The sequence below is a fragment of the Lissotriton helveticus genome, chromosome 2_1 (genome assembly GCF_964261635.1).
Source record: "Lissotriton helveticus chromosome 2_1, aLisHel1.1, whole genome shotgun sequence".
NCBI lineage: Eukaryota > Metazoa > Chordata > Amphibia > Caudata > Salamandridae > Lissotriton > Lissotriton helveticus.
This window is the reverse complement of record NC_136059.1, coordinates 371,401,999-371,419,177: the sequence shown is the minus strand read 5'-3', so window position 1 is coordinate 371,419,177 and position 17,179 is coordinate 371,401,999. Positions and strand designations below refer to the sequence as shown.

At 45.2% G+C, this 17,179-nt stretch overlaps 1 protein-coding gene across 3 annotated transcripts in view; it reads left to right on the top strand.

The window, feature by feature from the left end:
* Window positions 1-17,179, top strand: part of RICTOR (RPTOR independent companion of MTOR complex 2) — a 1,600,666-nt gene that overhangs the window by 1,496,381 nt on the left and 87,106 nt on the right. For all 3 annotated transcript variants that reach the window (XM_078674985.1, XM_078674984.1, XM_078674983.1), the window contains one exon: window positions 16,675-16,813. In XM_078674985.1, coding sequence (XP_078531111.1) covers window positions 16,675-16,813 — 139 coding nt within the window. The remainder of the gene's footprint in view (window positions 1-16,674; window positions 16,814-17,179) is intronic.

The following is a 17,179-nucleotide window of genomic DNA, read 5'->3' as shown; positions in this document are numbered from 1 at the left end:
GGCAACCTGAATTCTTTCTCTCTTCCTTCTGACGTAGTGGACGTTATTTTGTCCCCCAGACGTCCCTCTACCAGGTCTATCTATTCCTATAGATGGTCCAAATTTGTTCATTGGTGTGGGGACAGGTCTATCGACCCTTTGAGTGCTCGCTTATCCAACATCCTTCAATTTGCTCTTTCTCTAGCACAGCAGGGCTTTGCTGTGGCTACTGTGAAGGGCTATTTATCAGCGTTTTCGGCGTTCCTTTGCTTGCCAGACCACCTGACTTTGTTTAAATCACCCATCGTGTTAAGGTTCATTAAGCGCCTTACTAATACATTTCCGCCTACTCCCTTTATTGTGCCGCAATGGGACTTCAATCTTGTCTTGACTTACTTGATGGGTTCTCCCTTTGAGTCCTTGTACAAGTGTCCCTTGAGACTATTGTCTTTAAAGACTGTATTTCTTGTTGCCATTACCTCGGCAAGGAGGGTAAGTGAGCTTTAACCCGTTCGATGCTGATGACGGAACCGCTCCGTCATCAGCTGCAGTGGCGCTGTGCTGATGACGGAGCGGTTCCGTCATGGTCCAGCCGCCGCTGATTTCGCGCATGCGCGGCGCTTTCTATTGAGCGGGCGGGGCCATGACGGAACCGCTCCGTCATGAGCACAGCGCAACCCCCCCGCCCCCTTAGCGCTGCGGCGGAATAGCCGCCGCAGCGATGCGGTTAAGCTCTGAGTTCAAAACCCCCATTCCTGACTATTCATGCTGATAGAATAGCTCTCAGGACCAGGGCTGCTCTTCTACCTAAGTTGGTAACTCTCTTTCATCTGGGGAGTCCATTACCCTTCCTTCTTTCTATCCTCCCCCTCACCCTTCCAAGGAGGAGGAGCGGCTTCACTGCTTGGACCATAAAAGAGCAGTGGGTTTTACCTCGATAGGCCTAGAGACTATTGTGTGGATGAGGGTATAAGGGCTCATACTACTAGAGCTAAGTCTTCAACATCTGCCTTGTCTAGAGGTGTTGCTGTGGAGGACATTTGTAGAGCGGCAACTTGGGCCTCCCTCCACACCTTCGCAAAGCATTACTGCTTAGATTCCGAGGTGAGGCGGGACGGTCACTTTGCGTGTTCTGTCCTACAGGACTTTTTGGTATAGAAGGGTGGACACCCTCCTCCAGGAGTGGGGACTGCTGCGGGACTCTATTCACAAGGTGAGGAATCCACTGGCAGATGTATCCATCAGAAGAACAAGTTACTTACCTTCGGTAACGATTTTTCTGGTGAATACAGTATCTGCCTGTGGATTCCTCACTGACCCACTTGCCTCCCCTTTGACCACCTTTGTATACCTGCGATGATGTTATTTATGTCTGTTGCTTTCAATGGAAGTGTTTTTGCTTCACTCCATTGATTTCACACTTTGTGTGTTGGTTTGAATACTGTGTACTGTGTATACTGTATATATTTGTGTAGGACCGTCCGTGTGCCTCGAAGGCACGGAAAAAAAGGGCAGAGCTGATGTCATCACAGCGATGAGGCTCACTTATGGCTCCAGTGACTTCAGCGGAGGCGCGAGCGGAGCCATGCTTCTGTGACGTCGTCCTCGATGTCGTGGAGAGCTACAAATAATTTCTAAATGCTGCTGGCGCAGGGGATATTCACAAGGTGAGGAATCCACAGGCAGATACTGTATCCAGCAGAAAAAGCGTTACCGAAGGTAAGTAACTTGTCCTTCAGGCTCTCTTAGCCCAGGAAGCCATAGAGAGTGTGCCGGCATCAGAGATCGGGGCTGGCTGTTATTCCCGTTAGTTCCTGGTGCCAAAAAATAAAGGAGGCCTTCGCCCCATCCAAGATCTTCGCCCTCTAAATTTCATCCTCCAGAAGGGCAAGTTCAAAATGGTCACACTGGCCCAAGGTTTGCCTGCCCTGGATCCAGAAGACTGGGTGGTAGCCTTGGATTTGCAGGACACCTATTTCCACATTTCAATCCTGCAGTCCCACAGATGTTATCTGCAGCCTCAGGTAGGAAAAGAGCACTTTCACTTATCACTGCTTCATTTTGACCTTAAAAGTACACTGCATGTGTTCACAGAGGTGATGGTGGTGGTCGCAGTCAGTCTGCTGATAAAGGGAATACCAACCTTCCCATACCTCGATAACTGGTAGCTGAAAGCAAGCTTGTCTCAAACAGTTTGTATTGTATTGTAATTGCATTTATATAGCGCTTACTACCCCACACGAGGCGTGGAAGCGCTTTTTCGGCGGGACCCATAGAGGATTAATGTTGAATTAGTATAGTGAAACATGCAAGTACATTTTAAGTGGTGGATAGGTAAGTCAGTTATTTGGATTTGGAATGATAGCAGAAGGATAGAGGATGAAAAAGGATTTGTATTTATATAGGGCTTGTTGTTGCACGCTATTCAGGAACCCCATAAAGGATTAGTGGTGAATTAATATGGTGAAATATGAAGTAATATCAGTGCTGGATATTTAGTCAGATTATTTGGAGTGAGAAGGATAGCGGAGGGATAACAGGGGAAGAAAGGTTTCCATTCATATAGCACTTGTTACCCCTGATGGGTGTTGAAGCGCTTTTCTGGCGAGTAGCACGCCACTCTGGAACCCATAAAGGATTAGTGTTGAAAATTAGTATAAAAAAATATGAAGTCATTTGAGTAGTGGATATGTTATTCAGTTATTTGGGTAGAGAACAAAGCGGTTTGTATTTATATAGCGCTTGCTACCCCTGATGGGGTTTTGAAGTGCAAGTAGCATGCTACTCTGGAACCCATCAGGATTTGTGTTGAATTAGTATGGTGAAACATGAGAGTAATTTTAGTGGTGGATATGTTAGTCAGTTATTTGGATTGGGAAGGGTTGGGGAGGGGTAGAAAAGGGAAAAGGTTTGCATTTATATAGCACTTGTAACCCTGATGGGGTGTTGAGACTCTTTATTGGCGATTAGCACGCTACTCTGGAACCCAAAAAAGGATTAGTGGTGAATTAGTATATGGAATTTGAGAAGTGAGCATGGTAGTCTGTTAATCTTGATTGAAAAGGATAGTGGAGGGATGAAAGAGTGAAGGATTTATTTATTTATTTATTAGGCCTTAGCAGTAGGAAGAGGCTTTTGGATGAGTAAAAAGGAGTTTTGGAGGGGATGAGTCAGAGGGAAGAGTTTAGAAAGGTTTGTTTTAGGGTATCGGTATAGTAAAAAGAGGTGTCAGGCAAGGAGGGGTAGAGGTGGAGAGAGTCTAGAAAGGGTTATTTTGGCGATCATAGTAGTGGTATAGGGTTTGGGATGAATGAGAGAGCGGATGTAAAGGATATATTGATAGATGTATAGGATGAGAGGGTAGTGCATTGGAAAGAGTAGGAGAAAGAAGTTTGAGATGAGGCAGAAGGTTGGCTAGAAGATATGTTGAGCGAAGTATAGGCTGATAAATAGGGTAATGCATTGGAAATGCTAAATTAGAAGAAAGTGATAAAACTATAGATCCATAAGTACATTGAAAGCATTTAGATACATAAAGGAGGTAAGTATATGTAGATTAAAGATATTGATAGGAGGCACAGGATGAGAAATAAGGTAGTGCATTGGATATGCTTTTTCAGGAGAAAAGGAACAGACACACAGATCCAGGTACATAGATGCACAATGGAAGTATGTATATGTAGACCAAAGATGATTTTTATTCATTTATTATTATAATTTTTTCCTCTCAACAACATAATTATTTTACATGTTTATACAAAGTAATACACAAAGATAGGTACATATCTATAGTGAAAACAAATTCTTTATACAGAGGGATATGCTATAAATTTCTGTTTGCGTATGGTGCTTATGTGGGGAAGAGCTAAATCTTGAGTAGTTTTCTTAGGATAAGGTGGTTGTTGGTGGACCTTATGTTGGGGGGTAAAGAGTTCCATAGTTTAGCTGCTTGAACAGAGAAGGATGTGCCACCCATGGTTTTTTTCTTGTATGGTGGGATTTTGGTGGGATTTTGAGGCGAGAAGCTCCTTTAGAGTGGAGGTTCCTTTGTTGAATGTGTTTGGTGATTTTATTCCTGATGAAGAGTAGTCCCATTCCATGTATTGCTTTGTGGGTGATACAAAGCAGTTTGAACGTAGATCTTCTGGCTACTGGTAACCAATGCAGGGCTTTCAAGGCAGGGGAGATGTGGTCTCGCGGTTTGATATGCAAGAGTAGTCTGGCAGCCGAGTTCTGAATCCGTTGTCTTTTCATGGTCGTTAAAGGTGATCCGTGGTAGAGGCTATTGGCGTAATCGAGTTTAGACAGAACAAGGGAGATGGTAGCTCGGAACTTGTATGGAAATCCCAAATGAGGGAACATTTGTCGCAGTGTTTTTATTGTGACAAAGCTTGAACTTGCTAGTTTATCCACTTGGGCATTCATCGACAGCTTGGAGTCCATGGTCATTCCGAGGTTTCTTACTTCCTTCGATATTTTAGGCAGTGATCCTAGTTCATTAGGCCATGCGAAAAGCGGGTTGTAATGTTTCCAATCGCCACATGTGAGTATTTCAGTTTTTGAAGCATTCAATTTGAGATGGCTCCAAGTCATCCACTGATCCACGGCTCTGAGACAGCTGAAAATTGGTGATTTTCCAATGTCTTTGGGGCATTACAGTTGAAGGAGTATTTGCATGTCATCTGCATAGTTATAGCACGTGAGGTGAAATTTATCAGTACAGGTGATGACTTCATGTAGATGTTGAAAAGCATGGGCGAGTTGATAGAACCTTAAGGGATCTCTGCTTTTGTGGAGTACGATTTGGACGAGAAAGGTGGAGTATGGATGACATTAGTTCTGTTTCGAAGGTAGGACGCGATCCAGTCTAGAGCAGTTCCCTCTATGCCGGATTCATATAGTCTTTGTTTCAGAGTGTCATGGTCAACTGTGTCAAAGGCAGCTGAGAGGTCCAAGAGGAGTAGCGCAGCAACCCCATTGCGGCCAACTGTATTCTTCAGGTCATCCCAGATGGCAAGGAGGGCAAATTCAGTGCCTCTTCCCGGACGGAATCCTGTTTGGAAGTCGGGAAGTATGTCATTCTCTTCAATGAATTGTGACATCTGGGCGAACGCTGCTCTTTCTATCAGTTTTCCCAGGAAAGGTCCATTTGTAATGGGTCTGTAGTTGTCAGGGTTCCGCGGGTCCAAGTTTGTTTTCTTCAGTAAAGGGCGTATGGATGACTTTTTGAGTTCTTCTGGAAATATTCCAGTTGTTAAGGAATCGTTGATTCTTTTTACTGGAATGGCAGCAGAGGTTGTTAAAAGAATTGTCAGATAATGACCGGTCAACAGCTATTGTTGGGCTTTTACATCAATCTGCCAAAGTCACACCTGACTTCTTCACAAGTGCCCCCCTTCATCGGGGCCACCCTTTATACAGTACTTTTCTAAGCCTTACCTCTGCCTCAAGGAGTCCAGGACATACGGGCGATGGTCCCAATTTTTCAACCTTTGGCCTGGGTCTCAGTGAGAGGGTTCAGAGGCTTTGTGACTTCCTGCATCCAGCTTGTAGATCACACCAGATGATATGTTGGGCTTTCCAGTGAGATTTGAAGTCTGAGTGGGCTCAGCACCAAAGGAACCTTTCAGATTCCATCCACGTGTCTGAGACGACTGCGAACGGCCTACAGTGCTGCTTGCTTGACCATGATTAGACTGGCAGCAGATCCCTCTCCCTACTCCAACCAGAAATAAGAGTTTAATGCATTTTTTGTGGGTTGGGAAGGTCATTTGGGAGAGGTGGAAATCTGAGGACTCTGGTCAAAACCAGTCTCAACTGGCTGGAGTTGCAAGTGATTCATACCATATGAAGCACTGATGTATTCTCTCCGACAATTATGTGGGAACCGGTCCACATTCTCAAATGCAAACTGCCATTTGGTACTGCAACAAACAGGGTGATGGGGGCCATGGGTCCTGTGCCAGGAGGCTCTCTGTCTGTGGAAGTGGCTGAATGCCCAGGGCATCTCCCTGAATGCCCAGCATCTAGCAGGATCTTTAAACGACTCAGACGACATTACCTAATGGATCACAATGCAATTACGCTCTGAGTCCTAGGGTGTCTTGCAAAAATGGGGAGAACCTTGTCCTAAATAATTTGCCACAGCAGAGAATATTCAGTGTCTAGGCTTTTGTGCATTGGAGTTCCCAAGACAGTTCTCCCTCAGAGACTCTATAATCTCCTCAACCAGGTCCACATGGCGGCTCTCATCCTACTAGACCTCTCGGCTGCCTTCGACACTGTCTCCCGCAGCACACTCACCGCCAGACTCCATGACGCTGGCATACAGGGAACCGCCCTAGACTGGATCCGCTCATTCCTCACCGGCCGAACCCAAAGAATCAGACTCCCGCCCTTCCTCTTCGAACCAACTGAGATCAGCTGTGGAGTACCCCAAGGATCATCGCTCAGCCCCACGCTCTTCACCATCTACATGCTCCCCTCCCTCGCCACCATCATCAGAAAGCATGGACTCAGCATAGTATCCTACGCTGACGACACCGAGCTCATCATCTCCCTCACCAAAGAACTCAACACCACCAGACTCAGGTTCCAGGAAAGAATGAAAGACGCCACATCCTGGACGAGCAGCTGCTGCCCTAAGCTCAACACGGAGAAGACCGATGTCTTCGTCCTCGGATCTACCCCCCTCCACATGGGACAACACCTGGTGGCCCACCACCCTAGGCAACCCCCCCACACCCACGGACCATCATTCTCGACTGCTCCCTCACCATGACCCGGCAGATTAATGACGTCTCCTACATGTGCTTCAACACCCACCGCAAGACCTTCAAATGGATCCCTCCGAATTCAGAAAGACCGTCACCCACTCACTCGTAACCAGCAGATTGGACTACAGAAAGGTCCTCTAATCCGGAATCAAAAAATCCCTGCTCTGCAAACTCCAGACCATCCAAAACACCGCTGCCAGACTCAGCCTCGGCATCCCACTGCAACACCACATCACCCAGCACCTTCGAGGCCTCGACTGGCTCCCCGTTGAGAAGAGAACGACCTTCAAGATACTCACACCTACAAATCCCTCCACAACACCGGACCCCAATACCTCAATGAAAGTGTCTCCGACGCACCCAAGAGAAGACCTGGAATGAACTCCTACTTAGCATCAGGCGATCCCCCGCTCTACAAGCATTCAGAAAGAGCCTGAAGACCTGGCTCTTTGGGTGAGACGGAGCTGCTTGCTAATTTTCTAACACAACATTCATATAGTGTGTAAATGAATAGTACAAATATTTAAAAATATATCAGGAATTATGAAAGCTATTTCTTTTGTAATTCAGAGGTATGAGGCAAACAAAGATTTAAATAGGAGAAAAACACTTTACTTGGTGATGTGCAAATAACAAATATTTGCAGAAAATGTATTTCCAAACATCATTTTTTGTACACTATATAGTTTTATTAGTAAAACCGCATGTCGTTGGGAAATTTTGTGGCCATTTCAATGAAAGACCCGCTGATTCAAATTGACAGTTTGCTACCACTTAATGCTTTAGTTATGTACCTATCGAAAGTTATAGTTTTTAAACGTGATTTGAGAAATATTCCTGCCCCAGCCCTGAAGACAATGCTGTTAATGAACTAAGGCAAGTCAGGGGTCATGTGTATCCTATATGTGGCTAGATTGGTATATTGAGCAAACGTTTAGTCTAACAAGAGTTTTTTTTTAAATCGCCCGTGAGGAACGGCTCAGCAACTTCAAATATTTGCCCAGGATCCCATTATTTGAAACCATTTTATGGGTCAAGAGGATTACAATTAAGTCTCCCAGTTTTCCGTTTTTATCGATTTTTATAGTTAAATGCAGACAGAAAACAACACGTTTCCTGTCTGTATTTATTTTTAAAAGCAGAAACATACTGAAAATTGTTGTTCTTGTTAGTAACTCGCCACGCAGTACATGTTCATCAGTTCGATAAATGTGGAAATATAGCATTTTACGAATCTATTTATTCTCCAAACACAAAATAAATATGAATACATACCTGTAATATGCCCCAAAAATAAATATCGATAAATATAGATGAAAATGTTAAAAACAAAAAAATACCATAAAACCAGGAGCCCTAATTAGTAGGTTATTTAAGTCACTCGACCTGCAAGTCTAATAACATTTCTAGGATTCTTCAAAGCCTGCTTTCTTGCCCAACTCTCCTGCACAGAGTATTGAAAAAAGTCAAGAAAGACAAGGCCAAAGTCTTCCTAGTGGCTTCAAACTGGGCAAGGAAAATTTGGTACCCGTTTTCTTTTCTCTATTAGCTTCTGTTCTCAGATCTGGCTGACCCTACGGAAGGACCTCCTGTTAAAACAGGAGGAAAAGGTCTTACACCAGAGTCTGCACAACTTACATCTCCATGCGTGGAGATTGAATAGCAACTCTATATGGCTTTCGATCTTCCTTCTGAAGTAGTTGCTGGCAGCCAGGCATCCCTTCAGGAAAACTGTATGACAGGATGCTTGGAGAACTTTGTTGTCTGGTGTTTCTCCTGCGACATTGAGCCTTTGCAGGCAAAGTTTTCTGACATTTTATTGTTTTGTGTCTCTCTATACTAGCAAGGCCTCGCTGTGGCGGTAGTTAAGGGATATCTTTCAGCTCTTTTGGCCTTCCTACGGTTGCCCGATCAGCCAACCCTTTTCAAATCACCAGTTGTGATTTGTTTCTTGAAGGGTCTGAGTAACATTTCTTTTTTTTATTTTTATATATTTATTATTTTTTATTCAGCACATACTTTAAACAGAGCAGCACAATTTTCAAATCCATAATTTGGAATGCAAAGAAAAGAGAAACATTAAACATAAACGTTACATTATTTCAATGTACAAGAATTAAAGGTAAAAAAAAAAACAACACCAAAAAAAATACAAACAATCCCGGTATCGCAAGCGTAATCCTACTTACAAGCATTTCCTACACGTTTACCCAGACACCTACCCCATCCCCGCTCTCCATTTGCTAATAGGTTCCCAAATCGCAACCCCAGCTGCCTTCCTTTCTTGCCTTTTCTTGCATATATTGGTTTTTCCAAATTGTATGCTGCCGACAGGTTAGACAACCAATTTTGCAAGCCCGGGGGGTTCTTATCCAGCCAAGCCCTGGCTATGCATAATCTATACACAGCCATGGCAACACAAATGAACTCTCCCTGCGGGATACTATCTTCAGGGACTACCCCTAACAATATGTGTACGGGTCTGAGACTTATCTTAATGCCTAATGAAGTCTCAAGAAAATTCTCTATTTCCCTTAAAATTGTGTGCAGCTGTGGACATGTTGCAAAGATATGTATTATGTCTGCTTCTGTTGAATTGCAGCGGGGGCAGATAATGCCTGTAGTCCCGCCCCAGCTCGCTATTTTAGCCGGAGTATAATACCATAGATAGAGGGTTTTATAAAGTTGCGATTGCAATGAGGCAGAGCAGAGAACTGTCCGTCTTAACTCCAGTGAGTCCTGGAACCACTCTCTCTCGCCCTCAAGTTTTCCTGCCCATTTATCACTATACTTATCCATATCATCTTGCTTTGTGTCTAACAAACTGGCATAAAAACTTCGTATTGAGCGGTCCCTCCCTGAGCTTATTTTCTCTAAGATCTCAATACTGTTAAACCCGACCTGCCCCCCCTTTTTATTCCCTAGAAAGCTTCTTATCTGGAGGTACTTAAAAAAGTCCTGTCTATCCAATCCAAACCTATCTCTCAAATCTGAAAATAACACAAACCCCTCCGAATTTCTAACATTCCCTAACTGAACAACCCCCTTTATCACCCATCTTTCCATTGTCGTGTCCCCAAATATCTCAGCTGGGAAAGATCTATTTTTAAACAACCTTGTGTACCGGTTAAATCTCCCTATGCCCAACTTTTTCATAAATGCACTCCACACCTTGATACCCGCCTCGACTGTCTTAAACCTGGTTCTTTTGTAGTATCCATATTTTACGCATTTTAAAAAAGTTTTCCACATCCTCTCCCAATACAGCTGCATAAATTATAGAGGAACAATCTGTTATTCTTTGATCTACTCCACCCCCTCCTATTAGCCCTTGCAAATACTGGATTGAAGCAGGCCATTGGTATAATCTAAAATCCGGTGCCCCCCATCCACCTCTTTCTCTTGGTAGTGTCATATACCTATATGCCCTGCGAGTTTTGCCCTGCGCCCAAATAAATCTATTAAGGACACCTTCCAATGTATTGAACCATCTTCCTTCGAAAAAAAGGGGGATTGCCCTAAAGTAGTACAAAAATTTAGGCAATATAAGCATCTTGATTATATTTGTGCACCCCACTATAGAGAGATGGAGGTTATTCCACCGATCTAGATACGAATTTACACTGACCATTAAGGGAGCCATGTTGTTCTGCACAACCATTTCCACATCAGCTGATATTGCCACTCCCAGGTATACTGCAGACTCAACAACTCTTGGATCTCTACCCTCTTGTACATACTGATTACAGATTATCTGGGTCTTGGATTTGTTCAGGCTGTAGCCAGAAACCTGACCAAAATTCTGAGCCTCCATCTCCACCTCCCTAATAGCACCCTCCGGACTAGGAGTTAAAATGGCTACATCGTCTGCGTAAGCCAGTGTTTTTGCTTCGCAACCATTCAGGCTCATTCTGGGGATCCCTTGGTACCCTTCCAGTTTACGCAAAAAGGGGTCTAGGTATAGCGCAAATAAAAGTGGGGATGATGGACAGCCTTGTCTAGTCCCTCTTTCTATTTTTACTACTGCTGAATACCCCCTGTTGACCCTAATTCTAGCTGATGGATTATTATATAGCGTCTGCATTGCTTTTATATATCGCTCCCCTATTCCACTCCACCTTAGGGTGCACCATAGATATTCCCAGGAGACCCTGTCAAATGCCTTCTCGGCGTCGAGAAATAGTGCCGCCATAGGGTCTCCCAGGATACCTGCAGCATCAAACATCGTGATCACCAGCCTAGTGTGCTGGGTGGTCCCTTTTCCCGGTATAAACCCATGCTGTGAGACGATTACTAAGCTCTCAATAATCCCTGCAAGTCTCTTGGCCAGAATTTTCGAATAGACTTTGACATCAGCATTCATGAGGGTGATCGATCTGTAGGAGCCCGGCTGATTTGGTGTTTTCCCTTTCTTCAAGATCACGACTATATCTGCTCCACCCCATGAGTCAGGAATTGCTTCCCCAAGTTGTGCTTGTCTCATCATGTTAAACATATCTATGCCTAAAACTCCCTGGAATGTTTTGTAAAATTCCACCGGCAGTTGGTCAGGGCCGGCAGCTTTACCCGAAGGTAGAGTACTTAGTGCACTCAAAAATTCCTCCATCTGGAAAGTTGCTTCCAGCTCCTCTTTACTTTCCGCGGCAATAAGTGGCGGTGTGACGCCCCTCAAGTACCCCTCAATCTTTCGTGGCTCTCCCCCCCCTATCCTCTTGATATAGGGATGCATAGAACTGCCTAAAGACTTCCCTGACCCCTTCTGCCCCTATAATACAATCTCCTTGTCTATCTATAATCTCCGGAATATCTGATGCTGCCAACCTCTGCCTAGTTCGAACTGCCAACAAATGGCCCACCTTCTCACTGAACTCATATGCCCCTTCCTTCCTAATTAAATAATTCTCCGCTGCCTTCTTAGATATATGCTTTGTAGCAGCTGCCTTAAGGGAGACAATTCTAAGTAAATACCTTTCTAGTGATAACTGCTGTTGGATAGCTGCTACCAATTCCTCCTCAGCCTCAATCAGCTTTCTGTTAATTTCCTCTATTTTCATTTTTTCCCTTTTCTGCGCTGATAGTACATAGCTCAGAGTTTCCCCCTCACTCCAGCCTTGAATGCATCCCAAACTACCCCTGGGGCAGCAGTTCCTCTATTAATATCCCAAAAGCTTCTAATCCAGCATTCCATATACTCCCTATACCCGTCATCCTTAAGCAAGGCTCTCTCAAAAGTCCATTGTCTTTCCTGCCTCTGTACCTGACCTAATTCAATAGTTAACACTAAGGGGCTATGGTCTGATACCACACGGGGATGTTTTTCCATCTTTGCCCCCCTCAGCAAGGACCCAGAGATCAAAAAATAGTCTAGTCTGACCATAACTCTGTGAGGGGCAGAGTAGAATGTACTTCCAACCCTACTTGGATAAATCTTGATCCAAGGGTCTATCAGAGAATTGTGTATGGCTAGATCAGATAGTGCCCTATATGTTCTCCTTTTCCTACCTTGATAACAATCTCCCACCTGCAGAAATGTACTTTTAGGATCATGTACGTTAAAATCCCCGCATATTACTATTGGTTCTGTCCAGTGTGCCAATTCTGTGTCCAAATATTGGAAGCTCTCAGGGTCGTCCTCCGTTGAACCATAAACCGTAACAAGGGTAAATTTCCCGCCTTTAAAGGTTAATTCCAAAATCCCCCACCGCCCCCACAGGTCTTCCTTTTTCCTAATCACGACCACGTCCCCAGTTCTACCCAAGATTGCAACTCCCCTATTCCTAGACTCTTGCTTAGAGTTTGCCAGAAGAGCAAATCCCATCTGTCCCAGGAGAAAGCTTTTTGATGCCTCGTTATGCGCTTCTTGCAAACATACTAAATCCAACCGCAAGATTCTTAGCAGTGCCGCCACCCTAAGTCTTTTATTTACATCATTTAGGCCACAAACATTTATGCTGGCAATCCTACAGCTCATTTATAGATCCCAAACATTTCCCAATAGGCTGAAAACCCTTCCGTGCATGATAATAACCACCCCGCATGCTATTTCTCAAGTTAAAACCGTCACTTGATTGCATGTGTTGCATTTTCAAGACCAAATACTGTATTTGCTGTTTCACTTGTGCATTACTCTGTCCTCCTATGTGCTGTCCCAACCAGTCCAACCCAATTCTTCTCCTCCATTTCCTCCCCCCTTGACCCCCTAAACCCCCCTGTCCCTCCCTACCCCCCTTCCTATCCCGACCCCCTCCCCCCCTCTACAGGCAAATAGGTCTAGAAGACCTATATGTGGTTGCTACAGAATGCGGTAGTCGCAAACCTCCCTCCCTACCCCCACCTCGATTCCTTGTGTTCCCCTGTTCTCCCCTCGTAAAAACACCAAAATGTTGCCGTCCTTGCCCATGTCCCTAGGCATTTTGGCCCACTTTAGCCCCAGCACCACCTTTTAGCCACTCTTTTAGCCACCCTTCTGCGACTTTAATTGCTCCAAAAACTGTTGGGCTTTAATTTCTGACCAATACATTGATACTCCGCCTCTTGTGACCACTTTTAACCTTGCAGGAAATAGCAGATAAGCCTCAGAACCCAGTGATTGAAATGGCTTAATAAGCTGCCTCAGTCTCCACCTCCTCTCGACGGTGACATGGCAAAAGTCTGGCCTGGCGAAGAAGGAGGTTCCCTCAAAAGACCGTCTGCTATCTGGCCTTGCTTTCTCCATAAGCTCTTCTCTGAGAAGATAATTCCCAACATATCAAGATTGCTCTAGGGAGAGGTGGTTTACCTGCCTGATCCCCTCCCCCCCCGACCTTTCTTGATTGTAAATGGGAACCTGTGGGCCTGTTGTACCTCCCTCTCCCATTGCCAGTCTGATTCTGGAAAAGCCCCCCGCAACAGGTTCACAACAAACTGCAGGATGTTCTGCCCCTCTGTCCCTTCTTCAATACCCAAGAGGCGAATGTTATTCCGCCGCTGTCGGTTTTCAAACTCTTCCATCTTCCAGAGCATATCGTCAGTCACCTTTTCCTGGTTAATCTTAAACTCCTGCCAAGCTCCCACGTCATCCTCCAGTCTTCCTGTCCTCTCTTCAACCTCAGTGACCCTATTTGCCATATCAGAATACAGTTTATTAACCTTCTTCAGAGTGTTGTGTATTTTTTTCGTCGCATGTCTCGCCCTTCGACTCTCGGCCCTGGCCTCCCCTTGTATCTGCTTCAGCGTATTAGTAATCGTATCAAAAGGGGCCTGGAACTGGAACTGTGCAGGGTTATTCTCCTCATAAGTCTGTGATGTAGCCGAATAGTCCCAAAGAAGCTTCTTCCCAACCCTGGATGGTGACCCTAAACCTGAAGCCTGCTTTCTTCCTTTGGTTCATCTCTTTTTCTGTGTGCTTTCTTTCTCTGACATGCTGGAGGCCGAGGTTGACCCATCCTCCTCCTCCTCTGTCCCAGCCTCACTTGTGGCTGAGAAATCCGTATCTTCATTCACTGAGTAGAAACAGTCACCCTCCACTGAGCCTCCTTCAGCCCCCTCAGGGCCCTCCACATTATTCACTAGCAGGCTCCTCTTTTTAGACAAACTGGCCCTGCTACCCCATGAACTCCCTGCTTTCAGTTCAGCCTCTACCTGCATCAGGGCCTCGAGCATGTCTGCACTCCCTGCTGTGCCAGTCCCTGGGTCATCAATCACCACTCTCGCTTCAGTATGGGTAGCCTTACCGGATTTATCGGGGTTCTTATCTGCCTCTTGTGCCTCCTGCGCCTCGATAGACTCTCTTATGCTTCCAGTGAGCTCGCCGACACCGGCGCCTACGCCCGAGTCTGTGGCCGAGTCTGTGATCGGATGTTGCCTAGCAACGACCAAAGCCGCGTTAGGAGCAGCGTCTTCCGCAGCGTCCTCGAGGACGCTCTCAGCCCAGGCTGAACCTTCCACGTTCTGCTGTCCAGCTTTCGGGGTAAATGCTTCCATCAGGGTGGGCTGCCGAAGTGCAACGTCCTTACCTCGTGCAACCCCCCCGTCTTTTGCTTGTCCACGTCCGATGATATTGCTGTTGCAGGAGTCCTGTCCCCGGGTTGCTCCTCCCTGATCAGTGCTTTGCCTCGCACTTCTGGCTTTTTCCCCTTGGATATCGATGCTGGCGCCGGTGTCTTCCTGATCGCGCCTGCCTTCGAGGTCGCAGGTACGATCTCCTTCCTCGTCATATCGGGGGGAATCTTTACTGTCCCAGCGTCTGGGAGAGATCTTCCCTTCTCCTTCTCTTTTTCCTTCTCCAGATGCTGCGGTCGCGGAGGCATCTTCTTAGCGTGTTTCACCTCCCGTATTGCACCAAGTATCCGGAAAACGGTTGCCACTTTCCGATGCAGGGCTCCGTGAGCAAGTTTTTCTGTAATAACTCTTTTCAGCTTCTCATAGCAGCGGAGGCTTTTCAGTAACCAGAGCTCATACGCCATCGAAGAGCACATCTATTCTCAGGAAAAGGCCATCAGTGGGGGTAGAATGGAGAGAGGTCTCGCAGCAACTGCTCACCACAACCTGTTGGCAGCCATCTTGCCCCGAGGGTCTGAGTAACATTTCTAGTAGAGACTTCTAACCATAAATTCCTCACCTTAGGCTATTCCCCAGCTATCAGACAGGAGTCTCTACCAGAAAAAGGTGTTAACGAAGGTAAGTTATTTGCTCTTTCCTACCAATTCCTTTTGTGATGCTGCAGTAGGACATAATTTGTTTCTCGCCTATAATTATGTTCACTGCTTTTGAACTGAAAACAATGCTATCCTGTTCAGCTTTTGACCAGAAAGACAGTGCTCCGCATCACTGTCACCTCCGCAATGTGAGTGAGTGAACTTCAAGCCTTGTCCGTCCAGGCAAACAGATTTTGCTGAAAAAAGCGACTGTCTTTCCAAAGGTGGTCATGCCCTTCCAGATAAGACAATCCATTACTTTGCTGTCTTGCTACGCCCAACCTCTGTCCAAGAAATACGGTCACACGAAAGTCCTCAGCTTTTACATTGGTCAGACAAGAGGCCATTGATTAAACAATCACCTTTTTGTGATATTCTCTTGAGCCAAAAAGGGACAAGCAGTACAAAAGAGAACCATCTCCTGATGGATTGTGTTATGCTTAAAGATTTGCTATGGGCTAGCCCAGAAGCGGCCCTGAGAAGGCTTATGCTCTAATTCCACCAGAGTAAAAGCTACTTCCTTCCACTGTGCTGTTGCACAGTGTGCATGTCTTGGACATCCGCCAAGCCGCTAAGTTGGCATGCAAACGTTAACGAAGCACTATTGCATGGACAGCCAGGTCAGGTGGGAAGCACACTTCGCCCAGTCTGTTCTGCAGGATTTCTCGGTCTGAATTATTCAACAGAACCATTGATTGGAGAGGTACTGCTTTGGTATCTGTTCACAAGATGAGGAGTCTGCAGTTGGAAATCTCGATCAGCAGAAAAAGTTGCGTACCTTGGGTAAATCCTTTTCTGGTAGAGATTCTAGCCAACCCCAGATTCGTCACCGACCTGTTGTCCCCCGCTTTCTGTGGAATAGGCTCATACAGCTCATTAATACGATCCTAAAATTAGAGATCTGCACACTGGCATATTCTGATTTATATGGGATCTGTGTCAGATGGCGTGGACAAAGATCAAAGAGAAACTGAAGTCAGCGTACACCTGGGATAGGATGAACCGACGCAAAGCCACACAATGCCACCTGCCAGTGCTCGAGGGAGTTGCTGTGCAAATCTTCTGAATCCAGTCTGGCACCTAGGTAAATTCACTAGTTGAAGAATCTGCTTTCAGATTCTACCAGAAAAGGCATTACCAAAGATAAGTAACTTGTTTTTCTAATAGAGCTTTCAGCAGTTATATAGGTCATGAATTGTTTTATGAATACGATTTTAATAATGCCTCAATGTTTTTATTTTTAGAATCAAGGAGAAATTCCCCCAGGCGTTTGATGATATATGTTTGTACTCTGAAGTTTCATTCTTGCTTGCACATTGCACATTTCGTCTTCCATCTCGGAGGTTTATCCAGGAGCTATTCCAAGATGTTCAGTTTCTACATGTAAGTGTTTTACTCAACAAACTTAAAAATCTATTTACATACACTGACTTTCGTTTCCTTCCAGATGTAGAGTAATTTAATGTAGACTTCTTGGGTTTATTATTGGCAAGATGCATATGAAAAAGAGTGTTGCAGCAGTGAGACAAGACATTGAAAGAGTGAGCTATAAGGGTGAAGGAGAGAGTCTAAGTAGGGCAGGTGAAGAAGTGGTTGAGGGTAGGGTAGGGTGGTGCTTCCTCAGATTCATTCGCTCTAACTGTCTGTGTTGAAAACAATTGAAGTCTCTACTCCAGTACTCTCAATTTTGGCCGTTTATAAACACCTGGAGATGACTGAGTTCAAAGTATGCACTACACAAGAGAAATT